Source organism: Scomber japonicus, chromosome 8, assembly GCF_027409825.1.
Source record: "Scomber japonicus isolate fScoJap1 chromosome 8, fScoJap1.pri, whole genome shotgun sequence".
In the NCBI taxonomy this organism is placed as follows: Eukaryota; Metazoa; Chordata; class Actinopteri; order Scombriformes; family Scombridae; genus Scomber; species Scomber japonicus.
Window position 1 is genome coordinate 13,808,412 of NC_070585.1, and position 17,513 is coordinate 13,825,924.

General features: G+C 40.9%; 2 protein-coding genes across 3 annotated transcripts in view; both read right to left on the reverse strand.

Moving 5' to 3' along the window:
* flt4 (fms related receptor tyrosine kinase 4) overlaps positions 1 to 7,679 on the reverse strand; it is a 43,062-nt gene extending 35,383 nt beyond the window's left edge. Inside the window, exon 1 of the mRNA XM_053324263.1 lies at positions 7,386 to 7,679. Coding sequence (XP_053180238.1) covers positions 7,386 to 7,443 — 58 coding nt within the window. The 5' untranslated portion in view covers positions 7,444 to 7,679. The remainder of the gene's footprint in view (positions 1 to 7,385) is intronic.
* A 3,531-nt stretch (positions 7,680 to 11,210) lies between these two features.
* Positions 11,211 to 17,178, reverse strand: trim105 (tripartite motif containing 105). 2 transcript variants are annotated; one of them, XM_053324266.1, is made up of 7 exons: positions 17,094 to 17,178; positions 16,262 to 16,591; positions 14,596 to 14,691; positions 13,635 to 13,868; positions 13,471 to 13,484; positions 12,953 to 13,068; positions 11,211 to 12,771 (listed from the first exon to the last, which is right to left on the reverse strand). In XM_053324266.1, exons 2-7 carry the CDS (start codon positions 16,541 to 16,543, stop codon positions 12,212 to 12,214), a joined length of 1,302 nt encoding a protein of 433 aa, XP_053180241.1. In that variant the 5' UTR covers positions 16,544 to 16,591; positions 17,094 to 17,178; the 3' UTR covers positions 11,211 to 12,211. The 2 variants fall into 2 exon arrangements, with proteins under 2 accessions (XP_053180241.1, XP_053180242.1); XM_053324267.1 differs by lacking the exon at positions 13,471 to 13,484 and having other exon boundaries at positions 12,953 to 13,082.
* Positions 17,179 to 17,513: the final 335 nt, after the last annotated feature.

Here is a 17,513-nt window from a genome sequence, read left to right on the forward strand (position 1 = left end):
ACATGCTTGTTTTGTGAGGAGTTGTTGCAAATTGAACAGTAGAATTGTCCAAATTGGTACAAGATCTTTATCCTTTTAATTGCCTTTGCAATATGTGCATTCATCTCGCCCCTAGCTGATTTCTCTTCATGGCTCAAAATGGTGATTTTGTCACAGTCAGGAAATATCGACATTGGACTTCCTAGCCTATGGGGGACATCTGCGGACTCATGATAAATCACACAGATTTACTTAAGTCAATTTTGGGGTATTTACATAGATTTACATTAATGTCCTTACCACAACTACTTTGCCTAAACCTAACCGTTACCCTTACCTTAACATAACCCTAAACAGTTTTCGACTTTAAATCAAGTCTTCACCCTAAAATGAATGATTTAAGGAAACTTGCTTTTTGTCCCCATAAAGAAGGCGTGTCCCCACTGTGTAAACAGATTTACGTCCCCACAACATGAAGAACACATGGTTCACACCACATTCACACACACAAACATACACACACACACACACACACACACACACACACATAAGGGAAGGAGCCTATCTTCCATAACTGACTGTAAGCCAGTAAAAAAAAAAGAAACGCTTCTCTGACGAGCAGACAGATACAGGGCAGGCAGGAGTCGAGAGCATCAAGGTACGTGCAAAGACAAGAGATCCCTCACTGTGACTGCGACGGAGGGCACATTAAAGCTCGTGTGAAGAGCAGCACAGTGTTTTTCAATTCGAGCAAATTTCCTGTTTTCTTTATTATGTTCACGCTTCTCCCACTTCCCTTTTTCATGGACGGTGAAGGAGATGTTGCCGTTAGTGTTTCCTCACTCTTCTGTAGTTTTGTCTCTGATCAGTCACATGACAGGAACAGGAAAAGAGGAACTTTGTGTAAACAAATAAACCTTTTCTCAGACCTTCAATTTGGCAGAAAGGATACAATGTGGGAGTTGTTAAAAAAGGAATACTTTTTTAGATACTTTAGATACTAGTCATGATTTAGCATATGTGACATTGCGGTGCGGTTTTGAACTGGATAAATGAATGAATGAAATGCATTGAGTGCTCGATATGATTTTATAAAATATAGACAGCTGTGATTTCTTTCCATGACACGAGGATTGATCACACTTAAATGAGACTTAGCTGGAAGTGAATTCAATCTTTTTTCGAAACTTTTAAAGTTACAGAGCAGTACAGTAGGTGGCTGTACAGTTACACAGTTATTTCAGTGATTTATTTCAGTTTTTTGACGGTATCTGGCAAAAGGCCAAGGCTAGGCTACTCTGAAATAGTCTTGTATGTCCGGCTGGGGATGGGAGGCCATGTAGGCCACGGAGCAGACCTGCTCTCTGGATGTGGAGTCAGCCGGCCTCAGGCTATAACATACTCTCTCTTGCTCCCACTGAAAGAAATAAAGTCCACTTCCTCTGTCATCTGGACACAAGGCCAGGCCAAGCCAGGCGACGGGCTGACTGGCAGCCCAGCTTTGATTTCATTGTTACTATGGAGAGGGATGACATCCACTGCGTCCCTGTCCTCTCCACTATTGGGGGAGCTCGGCCTTTCCAACATCCTGCCGGAGGAGGGGTGCAAAATTAAGGATGCAGCGACAAGCCATCTGGGCCAGCTTCCTATGTTTAAAATCTATGTCCCTGACTAAATCTTCCTGTACCTGCCTCACAGGCACACCGGACAACCCAAGCTCTTCCTCTGCAATGGCCCATTTTTTGCATGTCATCGTTTTTATCATTGAGAAATGGTTTCCCTTGCTGAGAAGGGAACTACACATATTCTGGTAAAGGCTTCACCTTGGCTCCTAAATCGTCTGTTGCGGGCAATAACATTTCTGTTGAGAAACATCTAAAATACCTCTTTGAGTACAGGCAAGTGCCAAAGATTAACGATGCCAGCTTGCTGTGATGGCTTGCACACTCTTAAAACTCATGCTGTGACTGCTCAGAGGTCAAACTTTGAGGAGCCCCATTACTGTGCTTGTTACCTAATTCCTGGAGATTCGGGCCATAAACAAGTCTCTGCTGCCGTGTCAGATGTCCCAGTGAGCTAAATCACTGCCGCAGAAAACAAGGCCAGAATGTCGGGTCAACAATTTGGTGCTGAATGCCTAAAGGGAGGGAAGCTGGCAATTTCCTCAGGCTTTGCCAATGGATCCTTTCCCATGAACCCCAAGCGACCTCCAATGACAAGGCAAGAGGTGTGATTGTCCAATGAAACACTGCACATACTTCCAAGTCACCACACAGCTGCAGACTGAGCAGCAGTTTAACATAATAGTGATGGTGGTTCTTGTTAAACTGATAAGTGCTTTACGTGAGTCTTGTTTCTAAGCAACACAAGCACCTTAGAATGTTATAATATCCGTATAACAGCCATTGTGTCCCAGGATCCAGTTTCCTCCTTCAGAGATCAATCAACCAATAAAGACAATAGATGGCACAAATCAATTTTCTTTCAGTGTCTGATAGCGCTACTTAAAATAAATGTATTTTCACTGGTTGTTAAAGGAGCTGAAATCTGTGCAATGGCATGAAAATATATGGCACAAATATGTGAAGTCAACAACAAAGGTAAGGATTTGAGAACTAATATACCTTGAATTTCTCAACATGATTATTCTGGACTGTCTCATTATTGATAAATCTCCTTTTCACATGAAATCCTCCTCAGAAGATGCTGCACAGTAAGCATGAAGCAGTCCATGTGATTGTTTTTTGTCTAAATTTATGACAGCAAACATATAATTTATTTCATCTTCTAGGTAAAAGCACTTATAATTATACACACTCACCATGTGTGGGTTAATACACTCAGAGAGTCATAGTTCAAGTACTCAGTGAGCGAAAAGCATCACTAAAATTAATTTCTGGCTTTCTTTGTGCTTCATTTACTGCAATATGAAACTCAAGCCTTTATGAACATGATGAAAACAACAGATGAGATAGAATGGAAATCAATACACTGCATGGTAATTATTCCTAGTGTGGGAGCATGTTTTAAGAACCCTATTTCTGTAGGGAAAAATGTACATCATTAGACCAAAATGGGTGCCCTGCTGCAGCTAACATTTCATTTTCGCAGTAGGGACATTGGAAATCCGCCTGACAGGATCTCTGAATGGACACTTTTAAAAAGTGTTCATCTCTTTCATTGTCCAACTCGTTCTTTGTGATTCTGACACAAGAAAGAGAATATATTATGTGCCATAATAGAAGGGCAATAACTGTTCCAACATGTAACTGTCCTTTGTTGTGATGGTTCAAGAAATGAGAGTACCATTTAGATAACAAGACTAAAAGAATCTATCATCGTCTGTCATGTTAGAGGCTTTATGAGGCTGTAATCAGACTTAGCAGTGGTTTGGGCTAAATGCTAAATGTTAGCTCACTAACATACTCACATTGACAATGCTAGCATTCTAATGTATAGCAGGTATAATGCATAGACTGTATATAAAGATGAACGTAACATGGTGTGACGTCACCCATTAGTTTGTATTGGAGTCAGTTTGAAGCCCACTGTCACAGCTCTATGGCCCATGGTCAGCTCTACTTATTTAGTTTGTCAGAGCCTTCCAAATAAGAAGTGTAGGGTGTTGCCTTTTACACTATGAAAACAGGTCCTGCTACCTCGGACCGAAGCAAATGCTAGCTTACTGCACGCTAGGGCTGATCTTAGCTACTTTAGCTAAATTGTGCTTACAGGGCAGCTATCATAATCAAGAAGCATTAATCTTACCAAAAGCCACATCAAATCATAAAGGCCATTATAAATCTTCAAATCTTATCATTGTGTCACACATAGTGCCACAATGACTTGTTGACAAAAAAGATTGACTTAGTGTTTCTAAAGAGAAGTTGATGCTCTTTGAATGGGAGTCAATTGGAGCCAGGGAGTTTTTCGGACCCAGCATCCAGTGGCATTGCTCTTAAAGATATATACTTTCGTGTTGGCTTTATGTGGCTTTATGTGGTGCTAGGTGCTAGGTGAAATTTTATGGGCTTACCAAAGTTATAACAATTCAATCTGAGAGGTACATGACTGTGTGTACCAAAATTCATGGCAATCTGTTCAATACTTTGTGAAACTTTTCACTCAAAGCTACAAATCTCAACCTCATGATGGCGCTTAAGGGAACATTGAGTTTTCCAGATTTCTATTTAACTTTTGAATGAACAATCCATTCAAAAGTTACAAGGATATAGTGCTAAGTTAACTGAAAGCCTAAAATGTCAACCTAATGGTGGCAATAAAGGAAAAGAAGGGCGAAAATCAGAATGATCCAACCTGCTTCATCCAACAGTCTCCACTTTGGTCCTGCTAGCATGGCTAAAAACTAGGCACAGAAAACATGGAGGGGTCAAAAAAAATATGTAGAAACATAAATACCACAGATGGTTTTCATCAACTATCTAACACCAACTTGGACACATATTTGGCTTTTGCTACAGATTCTTGGTGTTGAAAGAGCTTATCTCTCAGCCCTAGTCATATTAGGGAGTTGGTGCTTTAACATGATGAGAAAGTGAGTGACCAGACATCAAAATGCCCGAGGGGCCTTGCTACTCCATGCCAGTGATGAGTGAGGTACCGGGCTCCCTATTTATTTGGACTTTACTGCAGAGAGCTTCCCACATGGAGCAGCAGCATTCCTCTCACGTCCGAGCTGCTCTCCAGCTGATAGAACAAGATATTCAAGGACAGGCACTGAGGTCCACTCCTCGGAGTACTGAGGTTGAATCCTGAGATCAGCGCTGAGAATAGGGGGCTATTGTTGGCTAAAACAACTCAACCTCTATAAGTGGACGACTAGAATAATACCCAGAGTTGAGAGTCAGATTTCTGGGATGATCTGATCAAGCGGAGGTATGCGTACAGAAAACACTCCGCTAAAAGCAATATCAGCACTATGCACCCAAGACACAGAGTAAGCCAAAGATCATTTTAGTCTTGAGCTCAGCTTTAAAAAAAAAAGATTCATAGCTTTCATGTGTGGCACTTTAATCGGAGAGGTTTTTAATAACCAATTATGTTGCCAAAAAAAAAAAAAGAAATTGAGAGAAGATGAATCAACCAGTGATTCACAGCTCATTTCAGTCGTGTCCTATCCCATCTTAACCTACCAAGATGTCTTTTTCAATAGGACAGAAATTCTCTAGCTATGTAATAAATGTCTTGGAGCCACCATAATTCAAACCAGAGACAGAGTGCCACGGAAAGATGGCAGAAAATGACTCAGGGTGAAATCTTGATGCACCATAAATGCAGCTGCAGTGTAAATTATACATTTATAATCCCCCCCTTAAAATGACAATCACTTCTGGGCTGGCAGGTCTACAATCCACTCTTCCTCCACCTTCTCCTCTGATCATAATATAATGGTAAGCCAGAAGCCAGTACTGTCATCATGCTTATCATCAGAGAGCTATCTTTTTAATGTCACATATTTGTCTTTTGTCAAAAAGATTGGGGGTTAAAATGGTTAAGAATATCCTCCAAGCACAATCCATGAATATTTAAGAGGCTATTTAATCTTCAAAAAAAATGTCAATCAACAGGAAATGTGTTATGTCAAACATAGACAAAAAAGTTAATTGCTACATTCAATGTTCATAATTTCAATTTTAGAGCCGTGCTCCAAATTCATGAGAAAATAAATGTTAGAATAGAAACATGAACCTTACATTCCTAGTGTGCCCATTTAAGGGCATTAAAAACATTTAGTGAAAATACCAACTTTTAAATCAGTGATTACTACAGAATACCTACCCTAATGCACTCAGTCACAGGTACATACTGAGAGGCTGGGACTGAAAAATGTGTCTTTCATATGAAACTAATGTTTTTTCTGCCTCTGGGATAGTTCTGAGAATAAATCCAACAAAGATGGGACCTTGCATGGTTGAAATAACAGGCCTGCAAATAAGTTTTAACAGATAACACCACACACATGCTATAGGCACGTCACATTTACAGATATGTTAGACGGAGCTTTAGATTTCCAAGATACACAAAGTGGAATAATGAGAAAAACTCCTACTCTTTGTTTTGGATACTGAAAAAGTTTGGATAAAGCCTAAAAAGAACATGTGGTCAGGTGAAAAGAATTTGAGACTGCCATTTGTCACACATTATAAAAATCTATCATCACTGAGAGTCCATAATGTTTATTGTTAGGACTTTTCAAGAGGCCATCAGAGGATTAATTGATTTTGTGATGCCATTGGTCCTCATTCCTGTCTGAAAACAGCGCCTGTCTCTCCCTGCCAAATGTGACCCACCCAGCACAGTTCAGTGATATTTATGAAAGGGGCGACAGCCATCCCTCCACCATGGAGTTATGATTTGGGGAGCCATATGGTGCCCGACTGCCCCTCACAAAAGTATCCTCTGTTCTTTATGAACAACTGTTCAACTGCAAGCTGTGATGCACCACTCAAACATGCACATTCAGTCACTGTGCAAGACCGCAAACAACCTCAACTCAGATAACCATCAGAGGGGCCTGTTTCAAGTATGACATGTAAAATAGTGCACTGAAAACAATGTGCTTTAATATCACTTGTTTCCGAAATTTTCTAGAGAGGCAGATCACAATGAAAACACCAAATTCTTTTAACAGACTGGTTTTTCCTGGATGCAAGTTATATTCTGTCACCTTTCACTTCCTGTACAAAAATATGGTTACAAGAAAATACCATTCTCAGAGAAATGATTCCTCCCTCCACCATCACACTACACAAACACCACCACCTCCTTCTCCCCCACATCAGTTCCAGTCTAGATCATTCAGCTCTCCTTTCCATGTGACCCACATATACACAATCATTATTTTTTCCTCCTCCTTAGATTTAGCATCATCAACAGCTGCATCTTTATCAAAAACAACAACAGCATGCCTCCCCCTAGTGCCTATCTGCGTGTTGACTTGAGACTCCCACCGGATTCCTCATTAATTCAGTTCCACATTGAGAGGCAAAGATGCAAACTTTGAATCATTTATAAGTGATAAACTGCGTTTAGGTCATATTGAGAGAACCCACGTGCACTGTAAATGCAATAGAAGGGATTCAGGTGTAAAATATGTTTTTGATCAAACATTACTTTTCAAATATTAAAGAAATATCCCGTTCAGAATTACACTGATGACACATAGCTAATTAAAGAATAATTAAGTTGTTTCAGAAAAGTCTATTCATGAGATATCTGGCCTCAGTTTAACATGAATAGAACTTTGGGGTTCTACAATTAAAGTTCAGTCAACATCGGATTAATAATTTACTGAAAGTCAGTGTAAACAGTCTTCTCGACCTTTCCCTTCATAATAAAAAGAAAAAAGTTTGTGCGCTCAAAAACTTTCAGACTTGTCTCCTCACCTGAGGCATATGCAATTCCAATCCAAGTCCGACAGAAAAACGTAAAATCTGTCTTCATCTCCAGATCTCCGGTCCCAGAATTGCAGCAGGTTGAGCATATGTTTCTTCTAAAGCCCCGTTAGTTGTTTTAAATGGTGGCGGAGACGGTGCAGTGTTGGTTTGAATGAATGTCCGTGGATGGCAAAAACTCAGGTGAACCTCGGCCAATCGATGCCTGACTAGAGCGACTCTGCACACAGAGGACAGCGCCGAAATGCTGAGGAAAACAAGAGGAGGGGGGCGTCTTTTTTTCCCGGTTTGTCAAAAGGATGCATAAGGCACTGAATGGGATTTACAATGATTTCCCTTTCCTTTGCTCGTGACTGGAGCACACGCACGCCCACCTATCCAGTTCATAAAACAAGCTGAATCGGAGGGGTGTGTGTGTGTGTGTCGTAGTGGTGTGTCTAAAGGGGGGTACTCCCTATCATCCATGCAAAATGTCCTTCCTGCAAGCTCCAAATTTGTTTCATCCTCTGCCTTAAGGACCTATAGTATATTATAGATTACTAGGTGTAACATAAAGTACAATACAACATTAAAAACTCAGTGATGAGAGAAGCCTCAGTGCAAAACTGCTTGATATTGATTTTCATTTCATGAATTTCTCAAAGGATTTAAATGCAAACTGACATTCAAATAGCTCAGCAGGTAATCCTAATACCATCAGAAATCCTTGTAAAGCCACCACAGCAATATTGTGGTGTCACTGTAGGAAGCCAGCCAATAGCACATATAGCAAAGACACACATTCTCCAGAGGAATATTAGAGAAGATATTAAAAGTGTTCTCTTCTCTTGGTCAGCTGTCTTTAATCCAGAAAATAACAGTATTTTTTAAAGAAACCTCTCTTGTGACAATAAGGTTTACAGTTGTATCTGCTCAGGTCAAATGTCTGCCATTAATTTGAGAAGAAAAGTCTTTTGGGCTTAGAAAACACAAGTCTTCCAGACATTCAACAAACGAAAACCCAGCAGAGGGGCTTAGGGAATTGCTTTTTATTAAGAGTGTGTAATTATTCTTGTGAAGAGGTCAGATGTAATGATACCTCCACTGAAACTAAACTGAGGAACCATGTCCAAGTCCTGTTAACCCTGTCCACTCACTCACCCATTCTCTTTGGGGAGTTGGCAAAGTGTGAATGAGAATCATCTACTAAGAGCACAACATGCCCGTAGTGGGCTCCTATAAGCCCTGTTTTATGTTACCGAGGGTTGGGGGTTGAAAATTGAAAATCCATGTACAGTACACTCAGAAATTTCAAGAAAAAAAAGTTAAAGCAGGTCCAACGGGTGTCCAGTTAAGTGACTGGACACACACATAGATAGATAGAGTTTCAGATGCTGGTGTGTGTTTCATTTATTAGCAATGTGGTGCAACTTTAGCTTCAAACCTCTTAATGAGCCACAGAAGAACCAGCATGCCCATTCAAGCCAGTATAATCAATCTGAAACAGCATTGCTTTCCATCACCATGAGTGTGCGGTAAAATCAATAAAATTCTGTATCTCCACCTGGAGATCTATTACACTCATAATAAAGTTGCCTGACTCCAGACTGCCCTGATTCCTTACTGTGCCTATAGAGAACTGTTGAGCACCTCCGCCCCATCTAACAGCTGTCTATAAAATGTATGAGAAAAAATATTTTTTCTCAATATGATTATGTTGTGATTCTCAGTGATTAAGAGCGATAACTTTGAGTAAAGCAGAGCCATGAAGAACCAGGAACATCAGGAGTGCGTGGAATAACAGGGAATCAAAGGATCATTGCATGTTATTGTGGGCATACACCCCCCCATCCCCAAAAATCCCTTGCGGCTATCCACCCCGTGACCTTAAATCACAATGTTGTGATTGAATGGTTGTAATTAAAATGTTCCCCTGGTTTCAACCCCACAGCGCTTTCGGCTTCAGAGGAAAATAAACACACTAAATTGTATTGATATTCTTGCAAAGTTTTGTCCAGGGTGTTACCAAATCTCATTGCAAATATAAAACAGATAATGTCATAAACGCATGAAAACACTTGAGTGGCCAAAATAATAATGAACTGCACACATGAGCATTCAGACAACAGAGATAACAAACAATAGCCCTTATGCAGGATAGCATGACCGCCCCTGCTGTGTCAGATGAAAAGGTCTGATTTTATAATCCTGCTGGCTCCTGAGGGACAACTGAGGACTCAAGGACCTGTCCTTGAAGTGCCAGCACTATGTCCGGCCCATCTTCGGGTCAGGAAACACATTACAGATCAACCACTACTATCATAGGAAGGATGTAGAGCACGCATCTATACTGGCTCTCTCTCTCACTGAACTGCATGCCCACGGGCCCATCAACTACACCCTGCACTCTGCCAGGCTACTTTGAAGTAGCTGTCGTTCAAGAGACTTTATTCTTGTTTTGTTTTGATTGTGGCAGCCAAAATGTCTAATTTGTCACAGGTCATGTTCATGGTCACTCAGAAATTATAGCCAGATTTTTTTACTAGAAAGAGCAGTACTGCAGAATGAATTCATAAACCATTTACCAACTAATACGCCGTGAAGCTAATGCATGGAGTGGAAAGCTAACAAACACAATTCCTCTCAATGCAAACTGTACTTTTGACTTTGAGTTTCCATCTGCAACTTCTTATGATTCATACTTTATTTAAATGGACTGTAAGTCATTTGACCACTTGGGGATACCGCAACAAGCTGTAAACACAACACTGACATGTTATCTATCTCCTCATGATGTTGATACAGCAAATGCATTAGCAAACAGTAGCTAAATGGCACACCCAGAACACATGGACCAACAATAGCATTCATTTCGAGCTGTGTTTCTGTCTACTCTACTCCTTTTGCTCCTCTGAAGGATATCTGGCCCATAAGCGTTTAAATGTTCTCAATAGCTAGCCACTAAGGCCTCCTGCTGTTTGGTGCTGAGTGGGTATGGTTCAATGGGTTTATCAGATGCATGTTTTGCAAAAAAAAAAAAAAACAACTGCTGGAAAGAAAAGTGATGAACAGTTTAGCTGTGAGCAGTAATATGTTTCTTTGTTTCTTGCCGAGAGTCAGACAAGGAGATCAATACCACTCTCATACAGGTCTGTGGTTGTGCCTTGCAGTTGCTTCATATTTACCATACATAACAATCTTATCATCTCACCAACGACAACAGTATTGGGACATAAATATAGTCTCTCTTTATGTTTGATTCATTACACAGCAGGCTATCTACAATTCACTCAATTCAAACTGAGTTGAGTTTAACATGTAGGTCAAACTGAGTGACAAGTACTGCAAATGTGCCCACTCTATACAACCGCTGTGCCGGAAAAACATGGGTCCCACACTGGTATAGTTCATTGTGCCACTTTCCAGTCAGCAGAGGAGGCAGCAGCATCCTGCTTCAGCATGCCCCTGAGGCTCGTCCAGCAGCCCAGAGTCATCCCCACTGTCATTCTGTTTATCTGACCTTTCACCTGGCAGGAGGAAACAGGACGTTGGTGCTCTTGTGTGTTTGCAAAGATAACCCGAGACCCCGCCTATTCTTGTGGTTTAAGTGTCCGAGATGGCTCATGTATTCAAAAGTTCCAGTCCAGGTGCAGGAGTGTCACTCTACCCCCACCATCGCTCTTGCGAAATGGATTTGGATTCTCATCAACCGCGGCGTTCATACTTGAGCGTTAAGCTTTGATGATGCTTAATAACATCCTTGATCCTTTCAAGTGAGGTCATGTTAAGTGTGCAGTGTCACAGCTGCAGAACAGAATCAAAGACCATGTGTTTTTGTAAGAAAGAAAAAGTGATTCGGTTTATTATTTGAAACAGCATGTTTTACAGTAATTGGATTATTAATCAGGAAGTGATATAACATGTAATTGGTACAACACGCAATAACAGAAAAGCAGAATACACTCCAGATATTGAATCCTTACCAGAACTACAATTTTAGTATTTAATTCAATAATCAACATGCATATACCCTTTTCAGATTTAACCACTTACAATATGAATGTATAAATGATGACAAACCAACAGATGTGATCAGATCAGATGATACCATGTTCACAGACTGAAGGCATTTAGAACGCATACAGTACTGTGTAGTTATCTAAAATTATTATAAAAAGGAAAAGCTGATTAATCTCAGATCAATCTATAAAACATGAGACACCATTTAATCAAACATAAAATCTCACAATGAAGTGTGTGGCTGCTTCATGCTGATTAAACAAAAAAACCCTTTCATAAGTGAGCCTGATGACAGTCTGAATTGATGAGATAATTACTCAGATTATCATTTAAAAAGGTCAGCTATCTACAGCTATTAAAGATATTAGGTTGAGCAGTGTTCCAGTACTTCTGAAAATGAAACCAACTAACTAAACCTCACTATACACACTCCAAAAATGGAAGATTATGTTTTTTTTCATGCTTTTCCTACTGATTGCTTCATCTCATTTTGCCAAAATACAAACTGAATGAGCCTCATCAGAGAGACTAAAGCATAATGGAAGTTTTATATGGTGAATATGGCACCTTTAAAAGCTTTCCAAGGCTTGAAAAGATTAATTTTAGATAGAAAAGAAGCATCTGGCAACTTCAAATTGTTGAAATATGCAATTTGAGTAAATTACTACCAGTCTATAAATTTAAACTCTTGTAATACAGGATCATGATGTAAAAAGAGCAGCACTATCTTTAATATTTGAGTGGTAACAGTCTTTGGTCATTAAGTGAATGGACAGCTTCCATACTGAAAAGCTTCCATTGATTGCATCAGTACCATGTTAGCCAGACAGAGCAACAGGCGGGTAGTGGAGGAGCTGGATAGGATGAGATCCCTGAGTGCTGTCGCTAATGCACGGGCTGAAGAACGGGAACACTTTGCTTCTCGGCCCGTTGGTGAAAGAGAAAAGCAGACTCATGTCATCAGCGTTGAAGAAGGACACCCTCCTATCCTCGCAGTTTAAGAAAACTCCAATTTTCTTAGGTGAGGAGCTGAGCCGCAGTCTGGTCCAGGGCTGGGTGCCGGCTGAGTACTCGTTTCCATTACGCAGCCGCAGTGTCCAGTAGCCGCTTTCTGGGCTCAGCTTGATGCGAGCACGTCTGTCCACAGACTCAGAGGCCACACCAATGTCCCACTTGGGCTTGGAGCCAACTTCTACCTCCCAGTAGTGTCGGCCTGACTGGAAGCCCTGGGCAGCCAGAATGTTGACACACTGGAGGAAGCGTTTGTTGTGGTCCTCACGTGACATCATCCTGTCACATTCAACCGCCATGGTTTTATCTCTGGAGACTGAAATGCTCGGGTGCGCTGTGTCGACATCAAACGTTAATGGGGAAGGACCTTTAGGGTGAAACAATTCAATTCTCTGTTAATATTTTCTGTGATAAAAGGCAACAGTGTCACCTTCTAAACTGAAAATAATACATCCAGTCAGTGGAACAAGGGTGTCATTAATGTCCATCTTCATAACTACTCAAATTGTTGTAGCACTGACAGCTTTTACATCTGAGATCAAAATTACCTGGATTCAAAGAGCTGAACATCTTTCTCCATGCGATGTACTGTAACGGAGCCATATATTTGTTGCTGAAAGCGTTTACATCAAACTCCATGGCCATATCCACCTGTGTCCACGTCCTGTCAGATAAAGACTCATTTATTCTCAACACAGATGCTGCTGTGTGGACAGACAAATTGAGGTGGGAAATAGGGCTGGGTGATATGGACAAATTCAAATATTACAATATTTTTTGACCAAATACCTCAATATCTAATAATATATTGTGACCACGATCATAGGGATGACTATTGATGCATCTACAAAATATTTACACTGAGAAATTTTTGATAAACAATCAGTAATGTGGGTACAATGGCAAAGTGAGTAAAGGTAAATAATAGAACAGCTAGAACAGTCTGGAAAATTTAGAAAGTTGCATCATTTTGTTGTAAGGCAGCCTTTAAACTATATTGCTCAGCCCTAGTAGGAAATCATGGGACAGGTGAAAAAATGTCAAAAGCACTGAAATGAACACATACCTTAGCTGTGGGAGCTAGAGGGAAGAAAATGACAAAAAAAAAATCACATTAATGACTTGTTTCACTACTTGATGGCATTACATTTTTTGGACAAACTTTCATCCTCATTTGAACTTTTCTCTTTTCTTAGCAGAGGTTTGTCATCAGTAGCATCTCCACCTTACCTCAATCAGCACCGTGTTCTCATTGACAGCGCAAGCCTGCTGAAGCGCTGTCATATTTTCCTCCAGCTCCCTCACGGCCCGTTCAGTAGCCTCCAGATGGCGTTGGACCTTCTCCAGCTCCTCCTCCTGCTCTCTCCTAATCTGCTCCAGCATACAGGTCTCCTGGTCATGCAGGATCTGATGGAGAGCTTGGAATTCCCCTTTCACATGAGCCTGCAGCTCTGTTCCGACCCTCTGGAGGCAGAAAGGTCCCATTGGTGTCATAGGTCGAGTATATGATCCATCTTTTTATGTATCACCACATTTTCTTATTGACCACTAAGGAAATAGCTTTGTTGCCAAGTGGCTTATGCCATTAAAACTCTACAGCTCTCTAGAAAGGCAATTGAGGGGTAATGAATCCACACTTGGCATCAAAGATCCATGTGCCAAACAACTACAGGCTGTTTATGCAAAGAGCGATTTCCTGTTCATCATCTTAGCACAGCATGCAAAACTAACCAGGAGCTCTTATTTTCCAGCTGTCTAAGACACATTAGATGCGTTTTATTTTCTATCACCTCTGCCTGTTCACAGTTTGTCATGTAGCTGAGCAGTCTTCTCAACTGTCTGTGTACCATGAGGCCAAATTAGAAAGGCTGATTTGATGCAACAATCTCCCGGCTTAAGCACATACAGCAGAATCAATGTCATGTCAGATTGTGTAGGATTAGGGGGTTTCTTATGCGCAGCTGACACACAAATAAGTCAGATGGTAGAAAGGCATGTACTGTACTCACCCAAGTGCAAGCACATTGTGTTTTTACATATCAAAGCACAACCTTTCACTTACTACATCTGCAAACACCACTAAATATGCACAACGACATATTGCCATTGACATAACAGCCATTAGGGAGAGATGTGTGTGGTCTTATCTTTTAAGTGCTGCCATCCCTCGAGTTGCCCCAGAGGACTGTACCTTTATGGTATCCATCCTGTCTTTGTCTCTGCGAATGTTATTGATGAAGTCCTCTCTCCTCAGGCGATGACTCTCCAAAGCCTGTTTCAGTTGTTTCTGCAAAACATAAATCAGTAGCCACAAAAAAACATCAGAGACAAGTATCTATGAACATGCCTCACATCAAGAGAGCAATGGCTCTGCAATAAACAGTTCCTTAAAATCCATTCTTTGCTGAGACTGCTACTTTGTTGTATGGGTGTTGAATCCCTTCCTGCGGTCAGTTCAGAGGACATACTTTGTGGTGGTGTTGGATTAAAGGTAGATTGAGTGGTTGTGGAGAAATGTGGCTCAATACACTTTTTTGGTCAAATTCAGCAAATATCTCCTCACAGTCCGCTAGCAATGAGTGTGTGCAATGAAAAAAATCTGATGTTCATACATAGCCCTGGCTCTGTAAATAGGGAAAGAAACAAAGTGACTCGGATGAAGCAACACAATACTATTCAAGCCAATCACCAGGGGGCGTACGTCATCAGAACAGCAGTCTCATGGAGGACCCCCCATCCCGTGTTTTTTAACGCTCAGAGTTTGTTTCTATTGGGTTTATTGAAGCATGAGCAGGCAGCTGCTTAATTCAGACAAATATCCCACTGTATAGGGTTTAACTTATCAACCATATCAATGCATCAGTAAATTCAAACACTGTCAATTTCTTCCCGTGGAGCCAACATGCAAAGTATTTTGGTTCAGTAACTTTCTATGCTCAGTCAGCCTGGTGAAGGCAGATCATCCGGCCTCTGTCGATGGCTTCTGTGGATAGAGACACTGAATGCAGGTTGAGTGAGAAGTGTGGAGGCCACGGAGGGGCGGAGAGTGTGGATGGACTGTTGTGCTCATATGAGACCAAAACCTATCATGACAGAGTGTGAGAGGAATAGTGGTGACATTACAGCTGACGCATCACTCTGGAGTCTGTTTTGGTCATTGCCTTGGCAATAAGCGTCCATGAATTGGGGGGGGGGGGGGTAGTAGAGTTTCTGAAGGAGCATACAGGCAGGGGTGTATTTGTTTGAGTGTTTAGTTCAAATATCCGTCTTTCTCCAGAATGGCTGACTCTATCTTACATACTGAAAGCTGTTTCTAATATTTTGTTCTTCTTGTATACACATATGGAGGAGAAACGAACATCTTTACAACACACTACAATCTCAAGAAAACAACCATTAAGTTCAATCAACACCAATTAAACAATTGAAAAAGTGACTAACTGACAGGATCATTACAAGACTTTTATATTGCTTTTAAATGTCACAAGTGTTTTGTATTTTTCTGACATCTTCCTGCTGTAGTTAAGTCATATATCCTGTCATACAAAGTAATATAAAAGGGAGTGGAGAGTGAACTTTGTTCTGAGCAATCCAAGCGAGACATGTGAAGGGTGGATCAACAGTGAAATAAACACAGATGTGGACTGAAACATACGTAGGATGCAATTGTATTCGACTTATACAACCCAAAGGTTACAGAGCATTCATTTGTAATTGATCTGTTTACTTTAGAACATAAGGTTATTTGTATAAGGTTCACAAACACTTCATAACATTTGTCATAAGACCAAGAATAAAAAGGCATGGATAACAGCCAGCAGGGCCATTGTTAACTATGCTGTTCAGTTGAAACTCACCTCTAAGTTCTTGACATATGTGTCTGAGGTGGTGGCCCTGACCTTTTCCACCATGGCTGTCACAAGGTAGTTGGTTTGAAACTGCTTGGTGCTGAACTCCTTGCGGCACTGCGGGCAGGTCACAGGGCCCTGTGTTCCTCTCCAGTATCTGGTTATACAGGGTTTGCAAAAGTGATGCATACAGGCCAACATGACAGGCTCCTGGAAGAGGTCACAGCAAATGGCACATGTCAGGTCCTCTCGGAGACTGGTTTTGGTGGGTGCAGAAGCAGCAGCAGCCATGGCGATCGGTGCTTTCCGCTCCACACTAGGGGAAGTGAAAGCAAAAGCCTGGAGGAACAGAGACAGACAGGGATGAATAATCACTCCTATCCTGACATATGTGTTTATTCAATCAGCTGAATCAACTAAAAAGACAGATAAAAAGTTCACAGTCTACTGCACCAGCTTCATGTTGTTCAATACATGATGTTTAGTTATTAATTGTCTAAATCTGGATCAAATAAAGTGGGTTGTGCACCTCCCCTCTTCTAGTCCGATAGCAAATCGGTGCAATTAACTCTTGCACTTGTTCTTTGGAATAATGTGTTAAGACTTAAAGTGTAACCCCGAGTGGAAATCAGGTGACATCACGGGGCACTTTAAACCAGATTATGTTTCTATACTCTGACAGCTACGTTTTGTTTTGTTTTCCGCCTGCTAACATCAGCGTTTATGAACTACGTATGGCAGCTAGTAAACAGCCTGTCTAAACAACATTGAATACAACTAATTAAAAAGCCGTGACATGCTGACTACAATCATGTTTTTGTTGTCACTTTAGTGAACTTACGTTGTCTGTTGTTCAGGGAAAACGTATGGCCAAAGACTTCAAAGTTCCTCCATCTTTCCTCTGATCCGTCGCTGCTGCTGCTGTTGTTAAACAGGGAACACGACGTACCATTTACTGCGCATGCGCCAACATACCGCCATACCTTTTGATTGGTCATGATGTCAACAAGCAGAAGTCATACAGCTAGTCTTTCTTAACCATAATTATTCTGTTTGTTTGCCAAGACATTTTTATAATCTGCGTGTGATGAAGCCTTTTTAACTTCCTTTATTACTGTATGTGTTGCAACTCTTACAAGCAGAAATGCTGAGTCCAGTATATTTTCGGTTTCTTTTTTCTTTTCTTTATTCTTTTTACCCATTTTTATGATTAATTTGTCAGTGCAATAATTATCTCTGTAAACTATGTGTTTTTCAGTGT

Excerpts from the sequence above, each read along its gene's own strand:
- trim105 (XM_053324267.1), bottom strand. The coding sequence starts at position 16,543 with ATGGCTGCTGCTGCTTCTGCACCCACCAAAACCAGTCTCCGAGAGGAC. Across the intron at positions 13,869-14,595 it reads ACAGGATGGATACCATAAAG|AGGGTCGGAACAGAGCTGCA; the intron begins GTACAGTCCTCT and ends TTCTGCCTCCAG. Across the intron at positions 13,083-13,634 it reads AGAACACGGTGCTGATTGAG|TCTTTATCTGACAGGACGTG; the intron begins GTAAGGTGGAGA and ends AGAATAAATGAG.